Consider the following 13,160-nt stretch of genomic DNA (forward strand, 5'->3'; position numbering starts at 1 on the left):
CCGTGTGTACCTGTGCTGCCGCGTGCGCCGCAAGGCCCTGCTATGGTGACGCGTGTCAGCGATGATGGATGTGGAGGCGACCTTTGAGGACTTTTTCTCCTCTCGGCGGTCCGGCCGCAGGAACGCCATCCACGATATCCCAGCAGCCCCCGGAGTAGTGGAGGGACCCGCTGACCTGTCACAGAGTCTGGCACTGCTCGATATCAACAAGCCAGGTGAGAAGCAACACTTCGGCGATCTGACAAAGGAATAAAGGAGGTGCACTGTTGCGAGTAACTGATGCCGGTGAGGAGATGTGCCCGGTAATCTCAAAATGAGGAAAGTGGAAACTGGTGTGTAGATGGATCAGGTGATTGGGAAAAGAGGGAAATTCCAGGGGCATTTGGTGGATGGATGGAAAATGGCATTAAAGGAGCCTTGGGGGTATTGGAAATGTGGCTGAAGAGAGGGACATAGTGTCAGAATGAGCAGCAATATGCGTGTGAGTGAAGCAGACATTGTGACACACATTTCCACTGGGGCCACGCTCAACAATTTAATAGGAAAATGTTACAAACAATAAAATATGTTGCAATCCATCAATAGTATGACTTGTGCATGCACACTGGACATTGCAGTGTCATTGTTGATACTACCACCAGGGGATGCCAAACGACTGAAGTTTTCATTTTTGTATACAGCTATTTATTGCAAGAATTGGTATTGAATGAATACAAAACATGCCAAGGGAGGAAAAGCATTGACAAAATGAAAGTCCCCGTCCACTCAAAAATGTGTTGAGCTTCAGTATACAAGTGTGTAATGTGGAAACTTGCAACCTCCAGTTGCACACTGAGAATTGTTTTTTTCAGTGAAGTAGGTGACATCTTATGTCTGGTGCTTTGACTTTTTAAAGGAACAATATTTGCATATAAGTTATAATTCTATCCATTATGCTGAATCTGGGTCTGTCCTGGGTGTTTCCCAACATTCACGCTGACGGGTGGGAATCCCACTGGCCTCACCTGCAAAGCACTATATATAGGTTGATGTCCTAGATCCCTGTGCCAAGTCTTACGTCTGTGTTGTGTTCTTTGCACTTGTGACCTGTTAAGCAACTAACATAATCTGGGTTTTTTTCAATGAAAGAAAGGGGGTAGATATTATGTTAAGATTTTTTTTCAGAATCAAATTAGTATTCAAAACAGTATATTTACATGACTTAAATGTTAACATGAGCCTTTGTGAGTTGATTCTTCACTGGTTCTACCTTGGTGAATGCTGTTCCTGCTGTTTACTTACTTACTCGCTGATTTACCCCAACCTCATTCGCATCGCTGACTTCACAAGTAGTTACTAATGCATGAAACTGAATGTCTGTCCCTCTCTGTCCCTCTTCCTCTCTGTCTGTTAGGTGATGAGGGAGAAAACACTGAGAAAAGCCAGGGCTCTCCAGCTAAAGAAGAGGAGACTCAAGCTGACGGCAGCTAAAGACACAAAGACATTTGTGGACTCAAACAACCGCTTCTTCTTGTGTCCCTGATCCCCGAATGCTATAGGCCTCCAACTGGCCACTTGCATCTAATGGCTGTGAACAGACGCCGCAAATCCTCTACTGCCACCCTCCCGACATCAGGAAGTCATTGCTATTTTCCCTTTTGAACTTGGGTGTGTTCCAATTTCCTTAAAAAGCCTCCTTTTCATGCTACCTTTCCTTCATGGCTGCTGATGTGAGATTAGATGCGATGCATGGTGAACACAGCATGAACTCGAAAACCAAAAACCTTCCCAGTTTAACTGTCATAGTCCTGAAAGGAAAAGGAGGGAAGAGGAAAGAGGACAATCACGTTTTTTGGGGCAGGCGTTAGTGTTTCCACTAAATTAGAATGTTGTCTTCCCTCCCCTCATCGCCAGTGATGTGACTGAAACGCTTGCAGGGAACCGAGGACAGTGATTGGACACCTACTCTTTCTCTGCTCTCCTTGCTGCACACGTGTGCTCCCACTATCAGTTCTCACGGTTGACTATTTCTATATCTCCCTTAATGATGTTCTTGTTTATTTTGGGCAATGGATCTCCCAGCAAATATATATACATATCATATCTATCTATTGAATTTCGGGTGAACTTGCTGGACGTTATGTTAGAATTGCACTCCAGTGTTTTCAAAGTTAAACTGAACATCAGGTGTGATTTCTCAGAAACCACTGATTCAATTGGAAAGAAATGTGTGTAAATAACGCTGCAATCTGACACTATTAATCGTACATTGATTGGTCAGACAGGGCCCGTCCAAATCAGGATAAACACAGGACGTACAGCGTTTAGTCAGAGACAGTATTGGTCTGCTCTTTCACTCTGTCAACATGATCAAGGCCAAAGGCGAAGCAAAATGAAACAGAACATAGCTGTTCTGTTTCATTGGCTGGCCCCGTTGTTTCTTGTTTTGCTCCTGCACACTGACCCCGTAACCTTGCAAATATAAACCAGCCCTTTTTGTGCCAATTTATATAATCTCTGCTTCCATTCCTCTGATGTGTTTTCATGTTCCATCTTTAATCCTTAATGTTTCTGAGTAAATGTATTTTGCCAGGCTCATTATAATCCTGACCTCAACAAACACCTACGACCTAATTACATTCGCTTCCAGATTGCACAGTTTATTAATATATAACTGGATAGGTACTGTGGTTAAAGGGCTCTGTGATGTTGTAAGATATTATGTTGAGTTGCTAAGTGAAGGCTCTGAGTTACCTTAAGTGCTCTCTAGGAAGCAGTGTTCCAGTGGACGTGGAGCTTTTATTGTGTCGGCTATAACTGAAGAAGAGGAAAAGGGAAAATGTGCTGCAGTGTTTTGTGTTGAAGAGGAGTAAAGTTGTTGCCATCTTGGTGCAGACTATGGAACCCTGTGTTATTATTTTATTCCCATTCTAAAGTATAGGGGCAACATAAGTCTACAATGTAATTGATATTGTCATTACAGGCCTATTCCATTCAATTTAAACTGTTTTTATTATGTTTTACAAAAGATAGTCTCATTAAAGCTCTTGTGGTGTTAATATTGGGTTCTGCAATAGAACAGACAGCCGGACCTAAACCCTGATAAAACTTTGTTTTTAAAGTTATGCAGTAGCCAGTAATCAAAATAATACTGAATGATGCATTTCATTTCCTATGCTTCTCTCACACCTTCTGTTTGACTTTTGACCCTAAGAAAGGTGAGGCTGCGAAGAAACAATAGTGAATCGGCAAACTTATCAAACTTAACATTCATTCCTCGTCAGCCTGTCCAAATAAATTGGGCAAATAAAGCTTTAACCACATTAAACTTAGCTTTATTAAATGTTAGGTCTCTAGTATGATCATACTAGGTTATTGAGAAGCTATTTGCTCAGGGTATTTGACAACAGATGAGAAACTGTACCTAAAGAGATCATTTTGATTGTGACTGTGAGTCTGGAGTGTTGGTTGGGTTCATTATCATAATCTTATGTAAATGAGGAATGGGAGCACGTCTCAGAAATGTAAATTTTTTTATTTTATTATGAAAAGAATAAGCACAAATACAATGATCTCACAGCAGTACAATACAATAATGTGGACTACATACCAAATAGTGATATACATGCTTAAACAACATTTTAATCCATGCAAAAATCCAAAAAATAAATCTTTTTTTAAATAAACACACCAATAAAAATTTGTTTTGCAAATTTGTTTTGACACAATCCTATAATTTTACAGAGATGAGGTAACCAATTAAACCATGTACATCCTCAAAACACGCTATTCAGCAGAGTGTTTTTGACTGTTTTACATGCAAAGAGCTGACTAATTTTCTTGTGGGATGAAAAGCCCATGCATATCCCTGTTGAGCGTTGCGTCCACGTTTGCTCGGGCTACTTCTTTGAACGTTCTGCCATCAAGAACCAGGAGAAAACTAGACTGGCCTGGATTGGAGTTGATGACTGATGCTAGGACAACACCTGTTATTGGAGGGAAAGAGGTTATTGTTAGAGCGCAAAGCAGAATGTAAAAAATCGAAGGATTCACCTCAAATTACGACTGGTTTTACGATCTCAATACAGATGCAATCAGTGAGGGATCTTATCTTTATAGGCTGATATTCCCATCCATTTGTTCTCTAGCTGTATAGTAGCATGTACACACCACACATGCCATACACCACACAGTATTCTCACCATCATCTTCTGACTCTCCATTTGGTTTGGGGATGAACACAGGCTCTGACGGCAGGCAGTTGTCTTCACTCCAGTAAACCCTTTCCTTGGTCTCTGTGTCTAACTTGGCAATCTGGAGCAAACAAATAGATTAGGAAAAAGAATTAAGATTTACTCAGCCTGTACAAACAGCTTATAACAAAGCACTAAAACCCCAAGTATCTGATAACATTTTCAGAAGGGTTGTGATCTGCAATTATTTACAGACATACCAGAGGGCAGAGAGGCCACTTAATTATATATTATATTTTTAATTCTAAAAGGTTTGGGCGCTATGTTGAAAGGGAAATCTAATAAATAAAACAACGGCATGTCAATGCTGTTTTGACATGTTGACTTTTTAAAAAAGTTTTCAGTCATTTAAGAAATTGCCAAATATTCAGAGTGCTTATCTTACACAAGCAAAGCGCCTGTGCAGTACTTTGCCCCAACTGCAAGCCATATACTTACAAAAGAGCTGTAATGTTTTAAAATAGACCTTGTCACTATCAGTAGGCAGAAGGAACTGGCTTCAACTCTTTTACTTGGAGTCGCCTAACCTGCATGTCTTCAGGCTGTAACTGTAAGAGGAAACCGGAGCCATGTCAGCATGTAGTCAACTAAATATTGTTAGTTCTTACTGCAAATCATTGTGGGTGCTTAAAACAAGGCAAAAATCTCACCTCAATCATGATCTGCTTAAACTTTTCAGATTTGAATAAAAATAGACTTGGCATGTTCGCATATACAATGTTATATATTTTCCTTGGGTATGTAAATATTACAATTACAACATACAACTTCACCTGTTTAATGGATGAGCCTGACACATCTGATTGGTAGTGTGACCACTATTCACTGGCATAACGTTTTATACTTTTACTTTAGCTCGTGCTGCTTTTTATTCCATATCACAAGCACCATACAAATTCAAAGAAATGCCAGAGCTCTCTTCTGTTGTTGGAATTCTGCATCACGTGGGAATGAACAAAAATATTGAATTGTCTGAACAAGGAAGTTTCCTTTTGTTCCTTCCTCTTTGTTGTCACGATTCCTCCGGACTGTGGATATGCACGAGACACAAGGGAAGCTCATGACTTTGAAGCTTTACAGAGTTGATCACCTCTTTCCATTGTTTCAGGTACCTTGATGTACAAGTGTGCCCAGGAGAAAGGATGTGTGGGTATTGCAACCAGAGCCAAGAAGTGGTTGGTCTTTGTTGGGGCAACCACTAATTCTCACATCATCAAAGTGTTTCCTACCGTCTGTTGCATCAACTGGTAATTGTCACTTCTGCGCTGTGCTTCCTACCTTTGTATAAACAATGCTGCCAGGAAGAATCTGTTTCCTAATAGCCCCGTGTTTAAAAGCTGTTCTTCAAGAGTCTGCAAGTTTCGGTTCTCTCTCGGCAAATAAAACTAAGAGACAGACTAAAGACAGATGTTTCCACCGGTTCTGTTGCGCAATAGCCAAATTAAAAACAATGGGTAACGTTACCTCTTTTGCCAGAACAGACTCCTCCACACAGTTCCCGTAGACAAACCGATGCTTCTTGCAGTTGAAGTCATAATTCATTCGTGGTAATTCAAGACCTGATGGAAATAAAATGACAGTTTTTGTGTGTTGTATGAACAAATGAATTACTCTTCAAGACCCATTGTAGTAAATACTTTAACAATAATTGCTTGACTTGCTCTGAGTGTCTTTTTGAGTGGCATTGGTTTTTACCTTCACAGAAAACCTCTCCTTGGCACATCAGTTTGCCTTCTTTCTCCTTCACAGCACTGGCAGTCGTGTACTTTAGTTTCACCAAGTCCTCTCCAACTGCCACGCCCTGAAAAACACAGTTAAAGAAATTCAAAATGAAGTGTTAGAGGAACGTCTTCTCTCAATTTCAGGATGAAATCAACTCGACTTTTTGTTAAAAACCCCACCTTGTCGGACTGGATGGGAAGTGCAAATCGTTTGTAGCTTGGTCTGGAGTAGCCATCATTTTGGAACCCGGAGCCTTCCTTCAGCTTGCTCAGGTAGAACATTTCATAAAGGCTGTTGTCATTGTAGGCGATGACATCGAAGACCACGTGACCGTCGTCCTCAAAAGCATTCACGTGATGGTAGACGACCATTGTTCGAGTGTAGTACTTTGTCTCGAGCACTTTGCCAGTCTTTCTGTCTATCAGGTGGATCAGAGTCTATTGAAGACAGACCGTCACAGTTATGTTAACCCAGGTTTTCTGTCCGTAACGCTGGTAGACTAGTACAGACTTCATACTTAGTTCAGTAGTTTGAATATACAGAGTGACATACAAGACAATAAATGAAACACAGTGACCACGTACATTGTCCTCAGGGCAGAACTTCATGCAGCTCGCCCAGTTGACTCCCCTCATGTACGCCGTGGCCATCTTGAGGATGTCCAGTTTGAGAGGCTGCTCGATGAAGATGAAGTAGTTGTCCGTAATGCCGAAGCTGTGGTAGTAGCTTGGTGAGAGCAGGGAGCGGCAGGGGACTGTACAGATCACCTCCACATTCTTCAGTGCGGGGCCGTCCTTGTCTTTGTCTGAAGGTTTCAAGTAAAGAGCAAAAGTTAAAGAAGAAGACACTTCAAATTGTGTCAATGCATTGTTTTCATTTCGTTGGCCTTGAAGTGATTAATCTAACACTTTGTCTGCGAAAATATTTTAATGCTGAGAAGTGTGGACTGCACTGCATTGAAATTCAGGGAAGGAGCCAATACCAGCAGGCACATTTCACCTTGGCTGTACTTCATCTGATCCTCCCGTCCAATCAAACATTTGCATAATCGTGTGCTGTAACTTTACAGCTGATATGGAGAGAAAGCACTGAGGTGTCAGTGCAACGCTGAGCGGGTTATGAGGTTGACGTACCTTTCTCGGGAACAGCAGGGACTTTGAACAGTATGTATTTCGTCTTGGCCTTCTCTGCTATTGAAGTCCCGATGTTGTAGGCGTTGCCCTCTTTGTCATAGTGCGGATGGGACGAAGCCAAGTTTATCGGCAGGTACTTCATGTAGTCCACCTGTGTGTTCAGCAAATCATGAGCTCCGAGATCAACTCTTCACTTGGATGTGTGCTAATAGTGATCATTGGTGAGTAAGGTCAGCGTATGACTGTACCTTGTCCAGAGTTTCCAGTGTCCCAGGATCAATCTTGCGGATGTAGTTGGTCTCCGAGGTGGCGTAGTAGTCCTTTCCGTATTTAATGAAATTGCTTGCGCCGTTGTCAGTGAAGTCGGGCACTGTGTGGTTGAGAAAGGTAATCGCCCTGAAAAGGAAGAAGAAATGCTATATATTGGAAAGGTGGGTAGGGGGTCATCCAACACAAAAGAGCAATTGGGCTCCGACTGAGGGGCAGTGTGTGACTCATTTGTGTCTCAATGATAAATTCACAACATGAAGAGACACAGCAGAGGATTTATCGCAATACTTTTCTCTTGTGACTCTCACAAGACTCTCAAAAGGATTTTCATATTGCAGACACACACGCACACACACACGCGCACACACACACACACACACACACACACACACACACACACACACACACACACACACACACACACACACACACACTTTGAGAGACATGTCGTTAGTGTATTGCAGATGTTACAGAAGAAGTTTTAAGATTAATATAATGCACTGTTACATAAAAAATAAACAATGGAAACTCAAACTCAAAGCAAAAACATTTTGCGACTATATTATACGTTTTTAAAGATATAAAGTAAGGCTACAACAATGATGCATGAGAGGAATAACTAAAAAGGTGAGATGTGGTTTGAATAAAATAAGAGAATGCTTACTTAAAAATGAAATTCTTGCTTGGGTCTGGGTAGGCCATTGTTCCCATTTCAGACACAACTATCCTGTTTGCAGCCATGTTGGCTGTGTAGGTGTCACTTCTGAGAAATCTGCTTCTGTAAGTCACTTCACCTGAAAGAAAAACATGTGCGTGCGTTTAGTGTCTCTTCACAGATATGTGAATGATAATACACGACAAAACAACACCAACCATCTTTAAAGGCGAAGCTGTTCATGATGGCCATCCCATCGCACCAGTGGTCGTAACTGGTGACCCCCACAGAAAAGATCCCGGGGCCATTGCGCAGCAGCGTGCCTTGCAGCCAGCTGGGAATACTCCCTAAACGCCAAGCAGCGCAGAAAACCACCAAACCGTCAGAGATGTAATAAAAGTCAGTGCATGTGTCGGTTACTCAATGAGTGTACAAACTCGACCTACCTTTTACTTCTGCCTTGCAGGGCTCCGGGCTCTCCTCTGCGTTCTTGGCATAGTTCGTAGTCATGTTTGCTGAAAGCGCAGTGAATAACACGCGGAGATGTCTGGATAAATACTGTGGTCAACAGCAGCGCAAACCACTCCTTTTAAAGCTGCTGTGTGTCTTGGGGGGCTGGCAAAGCTGTGCGGTGACGGCGTCCTCTGTCCTCTCTTTTATTGAAATGTTGCTGTAGATTTCTCCGAAATGTTGCAGCTGAAAACAATTCCTGCTTCACCTTTGGCTCGTCTCCAGATATCGTATAATCCGCAATCCACTTTTATTGATCACCACCGTGTGCTTTTTTTTATTATCTTATAGCTGAATGGGAGACTGATTGTGTCGACTCACGAGAATGCTTGTTTTATTTATGTTTTTTTGTTTTTTTTACTCAAATGAGCTTTATTATATTGTAGTTTTGAAACAGAAAATGTGCCCACAGGGGGCTCTTAGTGTCATCTATAACATATTTCCTCATATAAATCAATGGAAAAGTTCTGCTCTTTCTACTTGATGACATCATAAATTTGAGTTTTAGCATTCTAGTTTTGGGATTTGGGAAAGAGTTGTTTATGTTATCTGACATTTCTGGACTGTCTTAGAGGATAGGAACATTTTAAAATGGGCATAATTTCCTTTTAAATTAGCCTGGGTCCAGGCTACAAGGCTAATGACACCAATGATTCTCTCCAGGAAAAGTCGGGGCCCTGTATGCAGCTAGTCTTCTCAATTCCTGTCCTGATAGTTTATAGAAAAGGAAAGGTGAGGCTGCAAACAAACAACAGTAAATCTGCAAACTTAACAAATTTAACATTCATTCCTCGTCAGCCTGTCCCAATAAATTGGGCAAATAAAGCTTTAAACACATTAAAATTAGCTTTATTAAATGTCAGCTCTCTGTCAGGAAAAACATTTTTAATCAATGATTATATTGTTAGGCACAAACTGGACTTTTTGTTTATAAACTGAAACTTGGTTAGACTAAGATAACAGTGCAGCTGTTCTTATTGAATCAAAACCTCCCAACTTCAGTTTCATGAGTGAAACAAGAACACTTAAGAAAGGAGGTGGATTTGCTATTTTATTTAATGATCCTCTTCAATGCAAGCAGATGTCCTTTGGTCATTTTACTTCTTTTGAACATGTGGCTCTCGATTCCACTCAAGCTTTATTCCTAAACATTTACAAACCACCAGAACAACGTCCCAGAAAGCTGCAGGTCTGCTGAGACCCTCAGCTCCTTTAAATCAAGATTGAAGACTTTTCTGTTTGCTGCTCAATATTAATTGAATCAGATTCAAGGATATTAATCATTTCCCTGCATTTCTTCATTTTACTACTGTTTTTTATTTCTTAAACTGCACTGCAACTTTTATTCTATTTTTAGCTTTTTAATGTTTTAATGACTGTTTAATCGATGTTTTTAATTGTTTTTAAATCTCCTTTTCTTTTGCCTTATGTTTTGATGCTTTTAATGGTTTTATGTGAAGCCTTTGAATTGCCTTGTTGTTTAAATGTGCTATACAAATGAACTTTAAGAAGGTCCTTTAAGGTTATCTATCTGCTTTGGTTAAGTAATTGTAATTTTGCTTGATGGATTTACATCACTGGAAAGCATGTGGACCTTTGGTTCATATATAACTCTACAGGTCATTTCATTCTGTGTCATTATTTTTCTTGGAAGGATGAGGACTGACTCAGATTACTACTTGATAATACTTGGAAAGACATGCAGTTTATGATGGCAAACCAATAACTGAAAAAGTAATAATAATAAATCATATCGGTACGTTAAAGTCCACATGCACATCACCTCCAAGGGTAAATAGACGAATATCCTGTCTGTGTCACAGAATAACCAGCTGATGAGATTCTGCACCTAAGCCCTGTTGTTAGGAACGATAATGAAGTGTGGCATCATAGAGTATAATTGGGAGTTAAAAAAATAGGCCGTTACTTATATTTTTAAGTTTAACGTTCAAACAGTAAAATAAGGTTTGATGCTTGTGTGGATTCGAATGTTCGCTTGCGGAAGACGTTACTCACAGGTAGATATCTATATCTAGATACATAGAGCCTTGAGGACGTAAATGTGGTTCAACCAGAAACAACAAGTGCAATATTGGGGAATCTACTTTTAAAGCAGAGCTAAACATTTTTTTAAGAAATTGACATATGTAATACAAAATTATAGTAACATATAATACAACTCGTCAGTTTTGTGACATCTGGCATATTAGTTTATTAGTTCATAGTTCACTACCCCCGCCATGAGCTAGCCGGTGGGGCTCACATGCACTAACGGGCACTAAAAGGCAGGCCCGGCGCCCCGGATATGTAAACAAATCGCAGAGAAACCCAGATCACAACACACACACAGACGAATTGTAACTTCATTCTCTGCTCAGGTAGACATTGCTCCACTATATCTTTACATAACAAATAGTTGTTTGCTGCTATATTAATGCTTTGAATGTCGAATAAACTCTAGAGAACCAACAATGTATGATACAATTGTCATTAAATAGTATTCAATACTCAATTTGATGAAGGGCCGAGCTTTCTGTCAAGTTGTAACTTTTCAACAACGAAATGATTTAGAAGTTTATCATGAATGCAACAATGTGATTTAAGCAAATATACTTTGAAACAAGCTAATAAACAGATGAGGAGCATCAAGCAGAGATAAGAACTAGGCGCACTTAAGGTTTTGTGGTTTGCCAGTGACACAAAAACACAAACAAGTTGTTCTGCATGGAAGAGACTAAAGGAAGAGAATAGAGGGAGAGAAGTGATACCTTTCTCCCTCTCAGTCGGAAGTTTAAGTGAACAGCAGAAGAGGAGACACATTTGGATGGCACATTGGTAGTACGGTGAACTTGTTTTATCCTTTTCATTGATGAGGACTAGAAAAAACAACAGCCCCACTGCAGGATACAGTGGCTGCAGATATGGCATGGGGAGGCCAGAGAATTGAATTACATGGCAACACTGTCCTCCAGTGGCCCGTGTGAGGTGAATGTTAGTGTTAAAACATTATTATGTATATTGGTTTATTTTGACAAAAAAATAAAATAAATGTTTTTAAGACCTTTGAACGCCTACACTTACTTATGTGAGCAGGGTACATACATTACAGTGTTTAGTCAAGCATGCGTGCATTATCCGAGACCTCTGACATCTGGAAATCTTTCCGTGTTATTACTTTTCTGGGCATTCTGTAAAATGAACAATGCCTTTGCCATGTAAAGTGGCAGTTTGATTGTTGTCTGATGTCAATTGGTGCTCTATGTGGGGTTGTTAAGCTGCCATCAAATATGACTCTTAAGAAATTGTATCCCACTAAGAACATTAGTAACTGCCAGGAAAAAGTCAGCCATGAAACGGACAAAAGTAAAATTCACTAAATACGTTAATGACATGGAATATTTTCAGTACTGCTTCATCGAGGCAAATGGTATCTCATGAGCACAATTAAGACAATGTCTTCAAATGATGGGATGTTTACACTAATTAGACTTTTTTACGTTAACAAGTTGCAACATGAAATCCATATGAGACATTAGACGCTCATTGATTGTGTTTTAAGCTGCCAAAGATGTTAGATCCCGAATGACACACATCACATCCGTTAATTTGGTATTTATTGTAAAGAACAAATGAAAATGTAAATGACAAATATATTTTCTCTCCTCCAATACATTCATAGAATGTCACTTAACACTCCCACCGACTCACATCTCTCCCCATACAACATTCAGAACACCAGCAGCACCTGTATTACCATAGCATCGGCATTGTTTTTATGTCTACTTCTCTTGGATTAATAAATTAAAGACAATGGTGCGCATACAATGCAAGATGCTCATAGGATTCAGGTTTATTTGCACTTCCCAGATTGTTATAGACGGTCCTGATTAGTATTCAAGTATTCCCTTACTGATCCTTTATGTGCTGGATATTATACTAAATATCTGCTTTATGATGTTTCCAACGCATCATTATCATCATCTGTGGATTACATTATGTGGCACAGTACAAGAATAACGTTTCAGTAAACATTATGTACGTGTACTAGAAAAAAAAGAAAAAAGAAAAGAGAACAAAAGGTTGTCTTGCAAATGTATATGCTATTTTGTTTACAGTGCAATCCCCATGCAATACAACATGCAGTTACAGAGGGTGCATGAAGTAGACGACCATACTGGCCATGCATGACCTCGCCTGGTTTCCCTTTAACTCCAGTGAAATATTAACACATCCTGACTCTTTTCCAAGATGTGAGACCGTGATGATCCACTCGAGTCCATCCTGTTCTAAACACACTGCCCGTAATCGAATGGCGTACGTGACAGGAGTATTTCACACCGTCACACCACGCCAAACGACACCGAGCCTCGTCCTCCTGTGACTAGCAACAGCGTGCAGAGACGGGTACGTGCAGAGAATTGGTCTGATCCATCACATCGTGGCTGCAAGTTGGCACTGTATTAAAAATGCTCATGGATGTGAAAAAAAACCCCAAAACATAACAAAACAAAAGCACTAAAACAACCAGCCTTAACAAATCTCTTGGTTTAACATTTGAAACAAAAGGCCAAACAATCACATTAGACAGGCATCAGACTTGGAACACACCATCTTTTCTTTTCTTTTTTTTGGGGGGGG

At 40.3% G+C, this 13,160-nt stretch overlaps 1 protein-coding gene across 1 annotated transcript; it reads right to left on the reverse strand.

Annotated features, from left to right (window-relative positions):
* Positions 1-3,495: 3,495 nt before the first annotated feature.
* On the reverse strand, positions 3,496-8,633 carry bco1 (beta-carotene oxygenase 1). Its single transcript, XM_079181890.1, has 11 exons — positions 8,459-8,633; positions 8,231-8,359; positions 8,022-8,151; positions 7,336-7,483; positions 7,088-7,238; positions 6,539-6,759; positions 6,134-6,391; positions 5,928-6,033; positions 5,697-5,791; positions 4,182-4,293; positions 3,496-3,965 (listed from the first exon to the last, which is right to left on the reverse strand). Exons 1-11 carry the CDS (start codon positions 8,520-8,522, stop codon positions 3,811-3,813), a joined length of 1,569 nt encoding a protein of 522 aa, XP_079038016.1. The 5' UTR covers positions 8,523-8,633; the 3' UTR covers positions 3,496-3,810.
* Between the last annotated feature and the right edge of the window lie 4,527 nt (positions 8,634-13,160).

The sequence above is a fragment of the Pholis gunnellus genome (assembly GCF_910591455.1).
Source record: "Pholis gunnellus genome assembly, chromosome: 20".
NCBI lineage: Eukaryota > Metazoa > Chordata > Actinopteri > Perciformes > Pholidae > Pholis > Pholis gunnellus.